General features: G+C 38.3%; 1 protein-coding gene across 3 annotated transcripts in view; it reads left to right on the top strand.

The window, feature by feature from the left end:
- The window catches only part of rfc5 (replication factor C (activator 1) 5), a 56345-nt gene that overhangs the window by 25534 nt on the left and 11678 nt on the right, over window positions 1-19133 (top strand). For all 3 annotated transcript variants that reach the window (XM_043715873.1, XM_043715872.1, XM_043715874.1), the window contains 5 exons: window positions 3877-3950; window positions 4787-4946; window positions 10351-10432; window positions 10533-10662; window positions 14219-14296. In XM_043715873.1, the coding sequence (XP_043571808.1) occupies window positions 3877-3950; window positions 4787-4946; window positions 10351-10432; window positions 10533-10662; window positions 14219-14296 (524 nt within the window). The remainder of the gene's footprint in view (window positions 1-3876; window positions 3951-4786; window positions 4947-10350; window positions 10433-10532; window positions 10663-14218; window positions 14297-19133) is intronic.

The raw sequence follows: 19133 nt of genomic DNA, 5'->3' as shown, positions 1-19133 counted from the left end.
CACCTAGACAGGGGACGAAACGTCTGCAACACAAATTCCCAGCTCAGCGAACAGAACCACAATGACTCTACTCAATCTCATAGCAAGCAAAATATTTGTTGATTAGAAAAAGTGCAATTTGAAAGCCTTCCTCAAACAGCAGAATTTTCTACATATTGACCTGGGACGTGATCACTTTTTACGGTAGGGCCTGCCCTATTTTAAAACAGCTTAATACTAATGTTTAAAATTCCAAAGAGTTCTGTGCTGGTTCACCACTTTCACTCAGATGAAATAGGCATTACTAGTAAAAACTCTTCTTAATATTTGGTTACATTTGTAGTTTAATGATGTATAATGAATGGTGGCAAAGCAGTAATTCATTGGTCTGCTGTTGAACACTTGGATAATTTTTCCCACGTTTATAACTGATATCGTAACTAAACAGTCAATTTTAATTTAAATTATTACTTGTCTTTGTCGTATGAATCATCAAGTTCTGACATTGTTTCACTGTGCTTCAGGCTACTTGATGTATTAGGATAAGCCTATACTTTAAAATGCTGGAAATGCGTGAAACTTGGATTTACTGACTTGCTTTTGAATTTCTCCTTTTCTTAATTGGGAAACTTGACAAGATGAAGAAGGCTGGCGATGAAGATGGAGAAAAGGGTAGGGGCGATGACACATCCCTGCTTGACCACTGTCTTGATCACAAAGTATTCTGTAGTATTATCGTTGATGAGGACTGTCACTAAAAGTCTTGTCGTGGAAGAGACAGATTCATCAACGTGATGATGAAATTCACTGGACAGCTGGCCTTTGACAGGATCTTCTGTAGCATTTCCTGATTGAGTCAAAAGCCCTGGTCGGATCAATGAAGGCCATGTAGAGTGGTTGATGTTGTTCCTGACATTTCTCTTGGGGTTGCTGAGCAATGAAAATCATGTTTATGGTTCCAAGATTTGGTCAGAAGCCACACTGACTTTCAGGAAGGACTTCCTCTGAGTCTGGGAGAAAGTATCTAGCGAGGATTCAGGCAATGATCTTCCCAGTCATGGAGAATAGGGAGATTCCTTGGTAGTTCCCATAGTTCCCTTTGCTTCCTTTCTTGAAGATGCAATGGCAACATCCCTGAGATCAGCAGGGATTTCTTCTTTGTCCCAGATTTTCAGGAGCAGTTGATGGAGATGACAGGTAAGCTCTGCTTCTCCACTGGAATGGCATCTGCAGTTTCTTACTATTAATGTCTCTAACAGAGATCTCTAAGTTTGCCACGTTACGTGGGAGTCCAGTATCATCTTTGGAGAGTTGAGGGATTTCCACAAACCCAATCCTTAGCAATTGTATTGCAGTTTAGGAGTTCTTTGAAGTGTTCTATGAGGCTGATTTTTTTTCTCTTTCAAAAGGGTGCCACTTTTATTCCGCACTAGTTTGAGACAAATGGTGTTGACTCCATATGTTTCCTTGACGGCACTGAAGAAACCCCGGTTGTTGTGTTTGTCAGCAAGGGCTTACAGTTCCAAACCTTTCTTATTCGTGTACTTATCTAAATGTTTTTTAAACGTTGTAACTGCACCATTATCCATAATTTTCTCTGGAAGTTAATTTTACACACGAACCATTCTCCATTTAAAAAAAAAAATGTCCCTCTTGGCTTTTTCCAATCTTTCTCCTCTCACTTAAATATATGGCACTTAGTCTTGAAATTTCCTACCCTAAGGAAAAGACACTTGTCATTCACCTTATCTATACCCTTCGTGATTTTACAAACTTCTAAAAGGTCACTCCTCAACCTCCTACACTCCACTGAAAAAAGTCCCAACCTGTCCAGCCTCTCCTTACAACTCAAATCTTCCATTCCCGGCAACATCTTGGTAAATCTCTTCTGAACCATCTCCAGCTTAATAGTATACTTCCTATACCAGGATGACAGAATTGGACACAGTACTCCAAAAAAGGCACACCAACGTTTTGCACAACCTCTCCTTGCTTTACTGGCGATTGCTTTGACAAGCATAGAGCTTTACTCCTTTTGTCGCTGAGGTCTTGGATGATCTGGCCATTCTCATCAAACCAGCCTTGTGTTTCCTGGTCTTTGCAGCCAATGGTTTCTTCACGGTATGAGATGATGGTTGTCTTCAGTTCTTTTCAGATTTCTTCCATTCCATTAAAATGAACTCTTTTTGCAGATTTTGGTAAATACGTTGCTGTAGGTTCACTAGTCTGCTTGGTTCTTGAAGCTTCTTAATGTTGAGCTTTTCTCGGAACTGTTTCTTCATCTCTGGCTACTTCTGGTGGCATTTGTTAGACATTTGAGGAGGGGATAAGCCAGTGGTCTGTTCAGCAGTCATCTACACTGGTTGTAGATTTGGTAATAAGGACATTCTTTAGTTCTTTGTTCCGGAAGATTGTTTTGCTTGTCGTTCATGAATGTTTGTACATTTCAAGATTGAGTTTCACTTTGGTTTTCAGAGCTCACTTAGATGAGACCGCTGGATTCGTTTTCCAATCTGGTTGGTGACAGAACAGACTATTTTTAGGGCACCTTTTCTAACCTCCTTCCCGTGTGGGTTGAGTAGAATGGATCTTGAAGAGGGCTGCTCAGTCATGAAGGAAGCCGCCAAAAATATTTTCCTGTCCATATCCCAAAGAGAAATGACAGGCTGTGGTATTTGACTCAATGTGGTGATCTGAAGCTAGGGATTTCCAGATTCCTCAATCCTGTCCCCATCGCCTCTCCCTGTTTGCTGCAGGGCTTGTACTGTATGTGTGAAGCTGTTGACTTTCCCTAGGTAAATGCCTTGGTGGGACAACTTTTTTAATGTGGGGATGCTGTTGCATATGGTCTTTGACAAAACATAGATCTATTTCTAAGGGCAAGAAGGAAATCTTGATGTCTAGGGACCTCCCTACTGTTGCAGCCTCCATCTGCCGTTGCAGCTGTTGATATCACACGTATCTTCTGCCTGGAAAGCCCATAGAGATTGGTTTCATATTATACTTTATCTGGTTCCTCCCCTCTATCCTTACCATATTGGGTGGCCCTCCCAGGAGTTGAGAAGTCCTGACAGCATTGCTTTCAGGATCAACAGAACATTCTAGTCTCTCAACTGAAAAAGGTGGTAATCCATGGAAAAGTGAATAAATATAGGCTACTCTAGTTGATATCATTTCACAGCAAAGGAGTTGTGACCCACTAGTCTATATAGCATCATAGAATCCCTACAGTGCGGAAGCAGGCAATTCGGCCTATTGAGTTCAGACTGATCCTCTGAAGAGCATCCCACCCAGACCCATCTCCCTAACCTACGTAACCTACATTTTCCCTGGATAATCCTGCACATCCCGAGGCAGTATGGGCAATTTAGCATGGCCAATCCACCTAACTGGAATATCTTTGCCTGACATAGTACTGAGTCCAAAGATGTGTGTATAGAAAATATCAAATAATCCCAAGTTTTATCCTCTGCTATGAAGTGCGACTAATCTGGTTAGCTATAGAGATGCATGGATTGGGCATACCTTTCCTGGAGTTGGAAAGGAGGGCTACATAGGCAAATCTTCCAAATCCTGTTTGAATCTCATCTGATAAAGTTGTCCCACCAAGGCATTTACCTAGGTAGTTGTTGAGTATACTGATGCAGATCACATCGAGGATGGCCAATTGTTTACTGATTAAGGTATTTACATATCTATTTTTGTAACCCAGTAACTACTGATCAGTTTGTTATTTTAAGATATCATATATCTAACTTCTAGTTCCAGCATTTTCACTTTATGTGAAGTGAAGACTGAATGTTAGTGACTGGAATGTTAGCCGGACACATTGACCATTAAATGTTTCCAACATTGAGCATTTCACAAGAAAGAATGCAATTATTTTAATTATTTCAGAAAGGGGTTTAAGCTCGTTATCCTAGATGAGGCGGATGCAATGACTCAAGATGCTCAGAATGCTCTCAGAAGGGGTAAGAACTGGAAATATTCATCTTAATGAGCGCTTATCCTGCTTCCCAGTTTTTTTAAATCTTGCATCGTAGTTCTGACCATGCACACCTTAAATATATATATGCCTCACAAAAGCAGTGCTTTAAAAATCTTAGAAAATGAGCCAGAAGTGTGTGGTTTACAGCATTGCGGGGGGGGGGGCGGAGGAGGAAATATGCAGAACAGCACATTCTTTTCTCTAATATTTACTTATTCTTTTTATTACTTTGTCTCAATTCCCCTAGAGATAGCACAGTCTCTGTTTATGTAAGTAATCATTCTTGGAGTATTTGCAGTTCATGAATTGGCATTACACAAAAATCTACAGTGACTCTTTCAAACCATTTGGTTCCCCTCCCTCTTGGTAGCTTTAGTTTTGCTTGTTTGCTACTACAGGAACAGCAATTTAGTGTGTGCATTCTGTACCACACTGCCCCCAGGCTTTTTATTTTTAGCTACAAGCCTGGGTGTTTAAAATGCAGAGGACGTCTTAGATGCTTTCAAATATACACCATATTTTCATGGATTACTCAATCGCAACTGAAATTAATGCGCATAATACAATATTTTACGTGCACTGAATTCTCTATAAACATTAATTAGCAATATATTTGCATTTAACCTTGTGAAAATTAATGCTTCAAAAGTATGATGACTGGGTGTTATATTAGTTGCATTTAAAATTAAAACTAATTTTTATAGTTGATAAAGAATATTTTTTTCAGTGTTTAAGTCCAATGAAAAAGTTGTTTTTCCTAGTTACATGTGCTGTTTTTCTCCATTTCAAATTCTGAATAATTAATTGTTTGTGATGCAGTTATTGAGAAATTTACAGAGAACACCAGATTTTGCCTAATCTGTAACTACCTGTCGAAGATCATCCCTGCTTTACAGTCTCGATGTACTAGATTCCGATTTGGGCCGCTGTCACCAGAACAGATGATTCCAAGATTGGAGTTTGTCATCAAAGAAGAAAAGTGAGTCTTCTCATTGTACTGCCCCACAATTTAATGTAGAAAGCTAAGGCAAGAATCAACTACCTGTTATACCTGTTAATAGTTTCCATCTTTTTCTGCTATCAATTATGAAAGCCTTTTATCTGGAAAAGATGTACAAAAGACAGTTTAGCAGAGATTATCTTTTAAAAATCTGCATTTGTTTTGTTTCCTTATGGTCAATCTCTTGTCTTCATCAAAGTTTTTTTCAATAGTAACCTAACTAGATTGTGATTTTATGCAAGGTAGCACTTTTAGCTACTTCTTTGCAGTGAATAAAATGTTACCCCCATTTCAGAAAAGTCAAATAATTCAGCAGCATTCCTGTTTGCATATGTTCTTTCATTTGTTTTTGAGAATATGAAATTTAGGTAAATAGAAATCTGGCCTAATTTCTTTTTAAGGTGATGGGGAGGCGGAGGTGGATGTTCTAAAATACCACCAAGCTGATGTCTGTTGATGCTATTTCAAATTTTATTTTAAGAAGTGTTAATTACTATCTATGTGCTATTCCTCAGTTAGGTGTCGCTGCAGTCACATTATTCTTTGCTTAGAAGGCAAGAGCTCCTGCTCTAAATTTTCCAACAGTCGTGCTGTGTAAACAGCCCACTAGCAATCGTGCAACTGCAGGTGATTTTCTTTTCTGACTTGCCTTTCCCATGGAGAAATACCTTCACCTTGACTTAAATATGTTCCTGAAGCAGCATATGTATGGGATCCAGACGTAAACAGTTGTAAGAACAAAATTAGAGTTTACTGGATTTGAGCAGCTTCATGACTCAATTAAAATCATTGTATTCGAGCTAAGTACTGGAATATTGTTCCATTCCATCCTCCCACTAACTAATTAAGTATTCACTGCTACACATACTACATAAATATAGTTATGCTCCATTATGCATGTCATGACCAATCTACACAAAATATTCTTAAAATATAACCAACTTCTCTTCAACAAAAGTTATATTTTAAGGAAAATTTAATGATGATGGGATTTTAATTTCATTAACTCTTCATTAATAGCCTTAACTAAATTTAACTTTAGGGAATAACATCATTTTCATGATTTGGAATAACATACACTCCATTATGTTTGGATGAAATTAATTTTATTAATATTGTAATCAAATTTGAAATAAAATTGCATTTCAGCATTTAATTATTTTAGTTTTGATGCCACATCCTCAAACAGTTATCTTTCAGACTTACATCTGTGGCTTCTAGTTTATGGAGCTCAATTCTTGATTGGCTGTAACAGTTCTAACTCCAACTGAATAGAGTCAATGTTTCTGCAGGACAGGACTGGTCCCTTTTTTGTTTATTTGTAGTGTGCCAACATCTGTCACATAACTTGTTTATCCTTTCTGTGAAAGTTTCTAAGTTAATTCGCCACCCATAGTTATGAGTAAAGTATGTATTTATTAGATTTCTGTTGCTTTTAGTTAGGTTTGTTCCCCGGCTCCTTTTTTTTTGAACTGGATGTAACATTTGCGGTAACTTTATAACTGCTTGGTGAATCAGACACCAAGTGTGGAATATAATGTGTTCCTCCATGCTGAGTTTGGCAGTGGAGACATTAGACCGCCACAGAGATTAAGTCCATGTACTTTCCTATTCCAGCACCAATCAAGACCATTGCGTGGGCAATTAATGCCCATTTAGGACCTCATCCCATAGCTACTGGAATTACTTCAGTGATCTTGAGTTGGGGTACTCACCACTTATAAGTACCAGTGATGGCTAAAGATATCACCCAGCAAAGTATAAGCCTGACCATATTTTAAATGTATAATTTTTTTCTCGTGGAACTCTATTTAGTAACAAAATTATGTTCAGTTATAAACTTAATGGTATGTCCTTAGGAAGGTTTACTTTACAGTTGTTATGAGCACATTGTTTGTTTGTTGGTTTGCAGTGTCATTTCTAATGAAAAGTCACTGGAAGCTTTCTCCCTGCAGATACTGTCAGAACCTGCTGAGTTTTGCCAGCAATTTCTGTTTTTGTTGAAGTGTTAGAGTTGTCTCTTTTTTATGTGAGCATTGTTTATATAAATGTTACCTTAAGTAGTGAAATGATGTGCTGGCAGTTCTGCTGAAGTCTTGGAATGTTCTATCTTCTGGATTCTGTGGCTTCAACTCTTGACTACTGCACTGAGTTATCGCCTTCACTTAGCTAATCACTTCTCTTACTTGTACTGCACTTGGCTCCATGAAGAAACAAGTTATGAAATTAATTGCTACAATAGATTTTGAAGTTTTTATTTCTTTCCCAACTCTTCTATATTTCATGTTTAAAGCTTCTCTGAACTTTCGAAGACTTAAGAACAGGAATAGGCCAATCAACCATTTGGGTCTACTCCACCATTTAATGCAATCAATGCACTATCTGCTTAACCCTTGATTCCATTATTAATCATAATTCAATCTAGCTCTAATTCAAACATACTGCAAGATTCAACAACCCTTCAGAGTAGAAAATTAGAGATTCTAAATTTCTCCCCATCTCAGTCCTAAGTGGCATCCCCTTTTTTTTTAGAAAAGTTGTGACCCCTAGTATTTGACTGTCCAACCAGGGGAAGCACCTTTCTTTCAACTACCATGTCTATCTCCAAGTGGGGGGAGGGGAAATGAGGAAACTGGAGAAATCTGAGTTTCCTCATTTCCCCTCCCCCCACCTTGTCTCAGTCAAATCCCTCAAACTGCTGCGCTTTTCCAGCAACACATTCTCAGCTCTGATCTCCAGCATCTGCAGCCCTCACTTTCTCCTATCTCCAAGTGTTGTGTAGGTTTCAATGAGATCACCTCTTGGTCTTCAAAACCCACAGAGAATGCAGGCTCACTTTGCCTAATCTCTCTCAAGAGGACAGTCCCACCATACTGGGAATAAGTTTGGTGAATCTTCTTTGCACTCACTCTCTATGTCAATAATATCCTTCCTGAGGAAAGGACATCAAAGCTGCATGCAATATTCCAGCTGTAGTCTTACAAGCTTCTATACAATTGAAGCAAGATTTCACTACTCTCATACTCCATTCCACTTGCCATAAAGGTTAACATTTCATTAGCCTTTCGAATAGCCTACTACTCCTGTATGTATGTTAGCCTTTAGAAATGATTTTGGAGGTGCCAGTGTTGGACTGGGGTGGGCAAAGTTAAAAATCACACAACACCAGGTTATAATCTGACAGGTTTAATTGGAAGCACTAGCTTTCGAAGCATTGCTTCTTCATCAGGTAAAGAAGCAGCGCTTTGAAAATTAGTGCTTCCAAATAAACTTGTTGGACTATAACCTGGTGTTATGTGATTTTTAACTTAGTCTTTCGTAAGTCTGTTTTCTTTCTCTTAGCTGCTTTGTGTCCATGCTACTACTGCTCTCTGTTCACCCATGGGTGTGTAATTCATAAATAAACTCAATATGTTGTGCTTCTGAAACTCTATGGGGATCGACCCCACCTACCCTCATCCATCCATCAAACTATAAGACATAGAAGCAGAAATAGACTGTTTAGCCCATCAAATCTACTCAGCTACTCTTAGAGGTCATGACTGATCTGATATTCCTCAGTTCCACTTTCATGACTTTTCCCATAACTTTTACTAATTGTAAGACCATAAGATGTAGGAGCAGAATCTTGCACTATCTCACCAAAAAACTATAATTATCCAAATACAGTTTAATGTTTAACAATTCCATTCTGAATCCCCTTATCTCAGTCCTTGCTTGCTTAAGTGGTTCTTAATTTTCTCCTGGATTAGTATTTCTAAAAGCTTCACCACCGCTGACATTGAACTGACTGGACTGTAATTGCTTTGTTTATCCTTCTCTTTTTCAATTATACTGTCAAATTTGCAATTCAGTAGCACCATCCTATGTCTAGATATTTTTAATCAACCTGTTCAGATGTGCAATGACACACCTCTGGAGCAGGTGGGACTTGAACCTGGCCCTTTTGACCCAGAAGTATGGCCACTACCACTGTGCCTTAAGAGCCCTTACCACTACTGTTTATCTAAGGAGCATTTCAAGATTGTGAATAATGCCTCTTCAATTATTTACCATAACATCTGACAAAATCGATAATGCATTTTATTAAGACCAAGTGACTTATCCAATTTAAGTACTGCAAGCCCTTTTGGTATTTCTCTCTGCGTTTTATATATTCCATCTAGCATTCTAAAAACCTCCTTGTTTTTGGAGCTTTGGCAAGTTCCTCCTCTTGGGAAAACACTGATTCAAGGTACTAATCTTTAATACTTTAGGCATGCCTGCACCTCCACTAATAAATCATTTTGATCCTTAATCAGTCCCATTGCTCATCTGAGAATTCCTTTGCCATTAAAGTGCTTGTGGAAGACACTTGGATTCCCCTTTTATTTTTACCTACAAACTGTACTCATACTGCAACTTTGCTCAATTCTTTTATTGCTTCTCTGAAAATTATAGTCAACCTGGTTCTCCTATTAGTGATGGATTGTCCAAATATTTCTTTAAAAAACAACAATTTGTAGGGTCTGGAGCTTCACCATTCAAAAGATCATGGCTGATCCGATTATGGCGTTAATTCCATTTTCCTGCCTTTCACCCATAACCTTTAACAGTTATGCATTAAAAATCTGCCTGACACTGACTTGGATATAGGCAGTGACCCAGCCTCACTTACTCACTGATGTAATGAATTACAACGGCTGATGACTATCAGAAAAGAAATACCTTCTCAAAAACATTTTAAGTAGGAAACCCCTATTTTTAAACTCTGTCCCCCCTCGTCAAAGACTCCCCTATGAGGGGCAAAGTCCTCTTGGCATCTTCCTCATCAACCTACTCAGAATCTTTATACATTTTACTAAGATCATTTCCCATTCTTCTAAACTGCAATGGTGTGTAACCCCAATCTGCTCGACTTCCCCTCTTTTTTACCTCTTGATGTTGTTGAGGATTATTTGTCCAGAGAAAACATTCTAAACCAGTTCTCCACCCAAAACATAGCTTCTGTGGTTAATCTGTTTTTATCCCTGAGATTTCCTGACCTGATGAATGCTTTCATTTTTAATTTCAAATTTCATGAATCATTTTGAATTTTTTTTTCCATATTAGCCCTTCATTCTGTCTTTGTTCACTTTACTCAGGCTTACTCCAAGGTGTTACAAGGCTACAAATTAATTATACCTGACTGTAGCAGAATGTGTGGATGGCTTTTACATTAAGATTCCAGAATGAAAGAAGCTTAACTTTTTTAACTAAGAATATTCCACAATACATGCCTCGCACAATCGAGAATCATTACATCACTTGTAATCTTTATTATACATTTTGACCATAATGCATCACTTACAGAACTTTACAAGAGAATTTTATAGAGATAGTTATTCTGAGTCTGTCATTACAGTGTCAACATAACTCCAGATGGACTGAAAGCCATTGTGTCACTTTCTAATGGTGATATGCGTCGATCTTTGAATATTTTGCAGGTCAGTAATTTGTCTAACAAATTATTTGTGTTATGTAAGAATTAGAAGTGCTGACCTTTCCTTGTTTAACACTAATGGAATCATGTAATGAATCAAACAGAGTACAAATATGGCGTATGATAAAGTGAGTGAGGAAACAGTGTACACCTGTACTGGTCATCCATTAAAATCAGACATCGCAAACATCCTTGACTGGATGTTAAACAAAGACTTCACCACTGCATACAGGAGTATCCTTTGGAATTGAAACCACAAGAGGTTATATGTAAAATTGATGTTTTTACTGATACAACGGTATTTTACCGTATTTTGTTTCGGTTAAAAGTTGACTCATGAAATTAAATGGAACCATAACGTTCACCTCCAGTGGTCCTTTTTAGTTTCTCTCCTGCAAATAAGCAAAGCCCAGCATACCATTCCCTTTCTGATATCCTCCAACACTTCGTTTCAGCCACATATCTAACTTATTCTTCAACGTTGACATGCATAGAGATTTTTCCACTTTCAAACCAGGAAGGTGTACTGGGGAGAAATCTGCCTGAATTTGTCCCTCTGGATTGAATATCAATCAGACAGCTGAATAGTTGCTGTGGAGTTTTATACTGGAAATACGAATCAAGAGCAGGAAGTCACTGCCTGGCAATGCCAGCAATTTTCGTTTTGGGGATGGGGAACTGTGGCCAGATTGGTGGCTCTTGGATTAGGAAACATGAAAGATTGGGAAAGTTGGTTGGAAGCCAGGACAGACCCTTCGTCTTGCACAAATAGGTGCAAAATGACAAACAACTCCTTGACCACCTCCTCCCCCTACCCAACTGTCAAATATTTTGAATATATGAATATTTTGCAGGTCAATAATTTACTTTATTTCCAAGACTATGTTGACCCAGTTCATAATTTGTCTTCTTTCAATCTTTCTCTTCGGCGGAGAAAATCCCAGCCATAGTTTCTGATTGAATCACCAATTCTAGTAGTGCATTCCACAATAAAATAACCCAGTGAATAAAAATGAATAAATAACATTTTCGGTGCTCTGTCCTAAATCTTTCTTTTAATTTTGCATCACTTTCTTTTCATTCCTGACCCCTCAACCAGTGAATAGTTTTTATCTACCTAGTCTCATATAACTGATTGTGTCTTTATTAAATCACTCTTCAGTCTCCTCTCCTTATGGAAAATATCCCCAATTTCTCATCTTTCTGTTATACTTCCTTAATCAAGATAGTGTCCCAGTTAATCAATGCTATATCCCCTTCATTGTCCTGACATCCTTTTGTGTCCATTCTACTTGCGGCTAGTTAAAATGTTATATATTTACAGTTATATCTAATCTTACTTCATCACAAGCACTTCTACTTTGGTGACTGAGTATTCAAACAGTATTCAAAATAAATCCTAAGGTTATTAGGACTATTAATATATATGGAAAGCTATTCAGAATCAAAACATAAGACTTTTAATTGTCATTGAAACTACGATGACTATAAACAGCATTGCTTAAGATCAAGGAGAGATTGCAATTAATTTTTTGACCTCCTGATTGGGGTAGAATTAATAAACAAATGGAAAAGAAAAAAAAATCAAGCATGCATTTTAAATGTAACCTCATTACCTTTGGCTCTAATTGTGCGTTGTTTGAGGGAAGCAGTGATGTAATGGTATTGCCACTGACCTCATAATCGAGAACCTCAGGCTAATGTTCTAGGTACGTGGGTTGGAATCCCACCATAACAACCCATGAATTAATTTTTTTAAATGTTCCCAATGAAAACCTAGCCATTAATTCAAAATGAAAATACAAATGAATAGACACTATCTCTGCATTTATTATCACCAAGATTGAGACCATCTATCACTTCTTTTCCTTCCTTCCCAAGCCCATTGGACCTAATTTCCTTTGAGCAACCCCCACTCCAAACTAGCCCTGAACTTGTTTCCCTGTCCAGTTTCTCTTGTGTCTTCCTTCATGCTCTGTTCAAGTTCATTTTCTCCACTAGATCTGCACTGTTACTTTAAAACTGTCAACCATTGAAATTCCCTTCTTCTTTCCAATTCCAGACCTGATATTGTTGATGAACCTGTCTTCGGTTTTGTGCTCTCCTTCAAATCAACTGCCATTGTCTTTCTCAAAGTGCCAGTACCTGACCCCTTCATCAGACTAAACTACCCCTATATCAAGCCTTTTCTCTCAAGTCCTTGAATGTGTAACCTCCTGCATCTGTGCCCATCTTTCATGGAATTTCATACGTGAATCCCTCCATTGATTTCTGGGCATGCGACAGTTAGCAAAATTGTTCTTGCCTATATGACAGTGACAAAGATAAACTTTTCCTCCTCATCATGTCTGAAGCCTTTGACTCGGCTGACTGCACTTTCCTTTTATGCAGTTCACTATCCCAGAGTGTGATAGATGGTGGGATATTGAGTAAATTTTAAGGAGGAGATATACGGATTGATTTTTAATTAACGATGGGTTGAAGTTTATGGCGTGCGGGCAGAAAAATGGTATTGAGGCTGAGATGGGATCAGCCATGATCTTATCAAATAGTGGAACAGGCTGAAAGGGCTGAATTTCTTACTCCTGCTCCTAATTCTTAGTTCTCCATCGTGTCTCCCTCATCCATTTGAGAGGGACTGCACTTCTTAGCTAGAGAATCACTGCTTGTTTTCTCATTCCAGGCCATTATTTCTGCTGTCCCCCAAAGACTTTTCCTCCGTCCCCTCCTATTTATCATTTATATGCTGCTTCTTATCCAAACATAATTAATTTCCATATATAAACTAACAATACCCAGCTGTATCTCACCAGGTTGATTAAACATAAAGTATAAAATATAGAAGTAGGAGTAGGCCATATAGTATATCATGACCGCAATACCATTCAGTCTATTCTAAAATCTTCATCCATTCCTTTGTTACTTGTTGACAATTCTAGCACACCCTATGCTGATCTTGTATACTGTAAACTCTAAGGTCACCCGAAACTCTACTGACCTGAGTTGTAACTTGCACTTATTGTACTCCTATGCTCTTTGATCTATATTTGCTCCTGGCTAAGTGCACAATTTCAGAATTCCCATCCCAGTTTTCAAATCCCTTCATAACCAGTCCACCACCTATTACTGACCCCTGCAAACTTCTCAGATACCTGAGCTCTAATCCTGGTTTACCATCCCCAATCTTATTTGCTTCACCATTGATGACTCTGCTATTAACTACTAAGGCCTGAAGTTCTCAAATTCTGTCTTTTCACCTCTTTACTTCATTTTTCTTCCGAGACCTTAAACCCTACCTCTTTGACTGAGCTTTTGGTTATCTGTCTTCACATCTCTTTGTGTGCCTTTGTGACATATTTTAGTTTGTAGTTCTTCGGTGAACTTCCATGCTTTGTTTTATTATGTTAAACATGTATTGTACAGTGTCATCTCAAAACCTGCCCAAAACATTGGGTGGTTGAAAAAATCTGATTAGTCCAGACTGAAAGTTTCTAATGGGCGAAGGTGAATACTACAGATACTGGAGATTAGAGTCAAGGCCTCATTCTGATGAAGGTCTTTTGCCTGAAACATCGATTATTCCTGCTCCTGTGATGCTGCCTGACCTACTGTGCTTTTTGAGCTCCACTCTAATCTTGAAAGTTTCTAATTACTATGTTGTGTGGTGATTTTATTTCTACTTCAAGTGGAAGTTCCAAAGGTTTGGCACTACTGTTTGTTTTGAGTGAGTTGCTAGGATATTCAGTTTAAGTCAAGATGGTGCTTTTGAAATTCCTCAGCTTTCTTTCAGATATCATGGAATTAAAGACATTAAAAGGTTTAGCCCTGCATGATATTCTGACCGAGATCCACACTTTTGTGCACAGAGGTAAGAGGTTTGGATCTAATTAAAGGGAATTATTTGCTTTGTGGCATATTGCAGTTTTATTTGTATTTGTTTCTTCAAATATTTACAGTTGATAATTTTAAACAACTGTCAAGAATCTGTCTATTGTGTTGCCTTTATGAGCGAGAGTTTTCTATATTTTTGGTTTGGAGAGCAGTCCTGAACACACTTTCTTTCTAATTTAATGGTTTAAAGTGTTTCTTCTTGGGTAGTCACTTTTAGATTAGGAATAATTTCACTTCTTGTGCCATGTAAGAAAAGGTTGAAGTGAAATTCTAATGAAGACAATGTGACATTTGACTTATCCTTTTCATTCCACTTAGTTGTCTCACAGCTGCACAGTGTGGAGACAAGTGATTTACCAGCCATAAATGAGAAGTTAATATTTTTGCTGAATTCATAGGAAAGCTTTGATATATCTGCCTGTTTGTGACTCTTTTAACTGTCTTAAGTTCCTGAAAACATTCTGATTATTTCCAATTTGTGATGTTAGAGTAAAATTGTGTATATTGTTACCTTGGCTCAGCAAGTAGCATTGTCAGCCCTTGAGTGTAGGGTTATATTGCAAGAATTAAGCACACAATACTGGTTATAGTTTCAGTTCAGTTTCCAGATTTGGACCAGTGTTTCATATTTTGTATAATGTGATAAACAGAAATCTTGTGTCCAATTTCAGAAGGAGGTTGAATACATAAAAGAAAGTACTGCAGGAAGCTTTCCTTGTGCCTTTTTGTTTTATGCTTGGACTTTAAAAAGCGATGTTTGTTTGTAGGACGTGAGTCTCATTGGCTGGGCCAGCATTTATCGCTCATCCCTAGCTGCTTCTTTGGAATGTTGCCGGTATTGCACATTCTCCCCGTGAGTTTCCTCTGGATGTTCCAGTTTCCTCCCACAATCCAAAGATGTGCAGGTCAGGTAAATTGGCTATGATAAATTGCCCATAGTGTTAGTCAGGGTAAATATAGGATATGGGAATAGGTCTGGGTGGGTTACTCTTCAGAGGGTCGGTGTGGACTTGTTGGGCTGAATGGCCTGTTTCCAATACTGTAGGGAATCTAATTGAACCTATTCTCAACAATACTGTTAGGGAGTGAGTTTCAAGGTTTTGACCAGTGACACCAAAGAAAGGACTATTTTAATGTCAGGATGGTGACTGGCTTTGGAGGGGGTGACTTTTGCAGCTGGTGATGTTTCCATGCATCTACTGCTCTTGGTCCTTCTAGATTGTAGTGATCATAGGTTTGGAAGGTGCTGTGTGACAAGCCTTGGTGGATTTCTGTATTGCATCTTGTAGATGGTATGCACTGCTGCGAATGAATGTTATTGGTGGAAAGAGTGAATGGCACCACATCCATGAACAGTCAAGTAGGCCGCTTTGTCCTGGGTGGTGTTGCTAAGGCTGATATTTTCACTAATGTTGAGCATAACTTAGTAGCATGTGAGATCAGTTAGGAAGGTAATTAAAGATTTCATGTAAACAATGTAAGAATGATAGGTTTCTCTCCCAAAAAAGACATTAGTAAGTCAGTTGAGTTTTTAAGATTCATGGCCTGTATTATTTTGTCCACTTTTTTAACTAGAACTGAATTTAGAATTTCTAAATTGCAATGCTGGGATTTGAACTGGTGTTCTCTTGGTTATTCTAGTAATTTCAGCAGGAAAGTACTGTAGTAGTTCTGACCAACATTACTGAAACAGATTATTTATTACTTATCTCATTTGCCCTCAGTGGCACAAAATCATTTATCACAATTGCCTGAATAGCAATGGTGACAATTTCAATAAGTAATCATTTGATTGTAAACTTTTGTGAAGCCATGAAAGATACTTTGTGAATGCAGATTGTTGCTATAAGCAATAGAACTGCCTGTAGATTGAAATTGTAATTTTGTAAGTCAAGTTAATTTTCCAAGTATCCTGATTGTAAAAATGTGCAAAGGCAACTTCAAATTTAAATTGATACCGTAAGATACTAAAGTTCTCACGTTTCTATGTCAACCACAAAACACAGAACAGTATCAGTCTTAGCTTTGCGGAAAACTCCATAGAAGTTGCATGTCAGACCATTTACGTTTTTCCATTTCTTCCTTTCCTGAGACTTTTTTTTTCTCAGCAAATTGAGTTGGATTTGAGAACCTTCGATGATTTTGTTTTTCTCCTAGTCAATTGGATTTTAATCCAAATCTATTCCCCTGCAAACATCAATTGATTCAGCCCATACCTTTTGGTATTAGGTGTGTAATGCATGTATATGCTGATTGTGTATGACATATAAAACAAGAGTGCAGAGATAGTGGTGCAGAGATAGTGTCCCTACTCCTGAATCATGAGGCCCATGTTCAAGTCACATCTGCTGCAGAGCTGGGTAATAGTATCTTTTGAATAGTTTAATTAGAAAATATCTCATTTCATTCATTGTACCAGAAGAAACAATATCTGATTTTCTCTGTCTATTCTTAAATAGCTACAACAGCTCAGTTAAAAGAGCATGAGACTGAAGAACTAAAGGTCTGTGATTCAATGACACTGACCAGATGGAACAAGTGGCCTCTTTCTTTGCCATAAGGTTGGGTGGTTAGTCCGGATGGTTAGAGCGTGTTGCTAATAATCCAAGGTCATGGGTTCAGTTATTATACTGGCTAATGTTTCTGGCATGTGTGCCAGACTTGAATAATTAGGTCAGTTGTGGCATCGTGATATTGTCCCTTCTTGTGAGCCAGGAGACCTATGTTCTTGTCCTACCTGCTCCAAACATGTGAATAATGTCGGTGAACAGGTTGATTTAGAAAATATCTATGATGTTGAATTTTTAGAAGGCTCTTGTGATGAGGGCTGTCATGGTGTAGTGGTAGTGCCTCTGCCTCTGAGCTAGGAAGCCCAGTTTCAAGTCCCACCTGCTCTAGAGCTGTGTCCTGTCATCTGAGTGATTAGGAAATACCTATTTGTTCAGCTTCTAAATGTTGTTAGTGGATCCCACTGTTTGATGATTACTTCTAGACACATTGAAAAAGTAATCGGCTTTAGTGTTCCAGTGGAAGTGTCCCTACCTCCTGAACTATGCGGCCTGGGCTTAACCCACACTTTTCCAAAGGTGTGTCATAGCATCTCTGAATACTTTGATTAGAAAATATCTGTAAAATGAAAGTGGAAGAGGCATAGTGGTATTGCCCCTATCTCTGAACTGGAAGGTTTGGGTTCAGGTCTCTCCTACTTCAGAAGTGTGTTATAACATTGCTGAAGCTTTCTTTTTGGAAAAAAAGCTAGAGAGGATAGAATTTGTTGTTCCTATACCTGGGGCTGTTGGGTTGCCTGATTACAGAAGTGAAGAAGTGCACACCAGTGAGGGAGCTTGTCTCATTTCCTGTTAATTTAAATGAGTGGAAAGCCAGGTGGTTTCCCATATTGGTGTATGCAACTCCAAGCTTGCATGAAGCATTTATAGGGAAATCCAATAGCTTGGAAACAGTAATTTTCTCCATCATGATCTTGTATAAGTTGCAGAACACAAATCAAATCATTACAACCAGAAATTAGAAAATGTGAATATGTAATAATCATGGAAATCAATGCGCTGGAATTTTCCCAAACATCATCCTTTTTAAAAGATTTATGTTGAGCTCATTTAAAGCTGATTTAAGAAAAAGTGCCAACTTCTTCAATTTTGTTATAAATATGTGTGTTTTTCTTAATGTTAGTGGAAACGTTACTCCTTTAGGACTAATATTCTCAGTACCAATCGTGGACACTCCATCTCAATTCTGTAGTTAAGTGCCTTTTCCTGGGAGATAGGTGCTGTTTCATTTCCACAGGAAATTCAAAATCATTAGATGCTGTATCCCTAAGGTGCTTCTGCAGTAATCACTGTAAGGATATTTTTGCAGGCTCTATCTTTTAATTAAGTGAAGTATTTAGTGTTGCAGAATCTGACTATCATCAATTGTAGCCAATGAGCAGATTATTTTACTTTTATTCTTTCATGCGATGTGGTAGTTGATACCTATCCTTGAATACCCTTGAGTGGATTGCTCTGTGGTTAGGAGTCCATTGTAGGTCAGACAGGGTGGGGATAGATTTCCCTCTCCAAAGAACATTCCTGAACCTGAAGTTTTTTTGGCACCACTGGAGATACCTTATCATATTTATTGAGCAAATTTGAACTCTGTCATTTGAAACTTAGAGCATTAGCAAGGACCTCCATTGCCATGTTACCACTGCTGTCCAGCTATGAGTGTTGAAATTCCTTTGGTGGTATTTTCATCATGTTGGCACAGAGATTCTGGCAAGCAGTGGAGAAGAAGCATAAACCACTATCCCTGTTCAAAACTGCTCCATTAGCATTTTACAATGGACATTGCTGTTTTGACTCTAGCTTGAATCCATAGGTTAGACAAGTTGGGTGGTCTGATGGCAATGCACTGAAGATATGCAGCCTTGAGGTCTGCCTTCCACTCAGTGATGTTTACGGTTTTAAATGTACTTAAATGTAACTGTTTTTGATGTCAGGTCAGTGCCCACTACAAATTTATCTATGCTTGTCGCAAATGACACTGTTCAAGCTGTCTCACACCACTGTTCACATCTTTACTTTCATTCGTCCAGGGGAATGAGAATGTAGGGGTGGGAATGTCAGAGCTAGCTGTGGGAGAGGGTGTTTGGAGAACAGGAAATGCAGGGTAGTAAAAGGGATGGGATTGGTTTTTAAAAGAACCAGGAACAGAGGGGATTTGGCAGTGATGGACATGCTGGGAAGGGTGGTGGTGAAGCAATGTCAGGGTATGGGATTTCTCAAATGCTTTGATGCTTCCCCTTGATATAAATG

This window comes from Chiloscyllium plagiosum, chromosome 25 (assembly GCF_004010195.1).
Source record: "Chiloscyllium plagiosum isolate BGI_BamShark_2017 chromosome 25, ASM401019v2, whole genome shotgun sequence".
Lineage (NCBI taxonomy): Eukaryota > Metazoa > Chordata > Chondrichthyes > Orectolobiformes > Hemiscylliidae > Chiloscyllium > Chiloscyllium plagiosum.
This window is presented reverse-complemented; position numbering and strand designations above follow the sequence as displayed.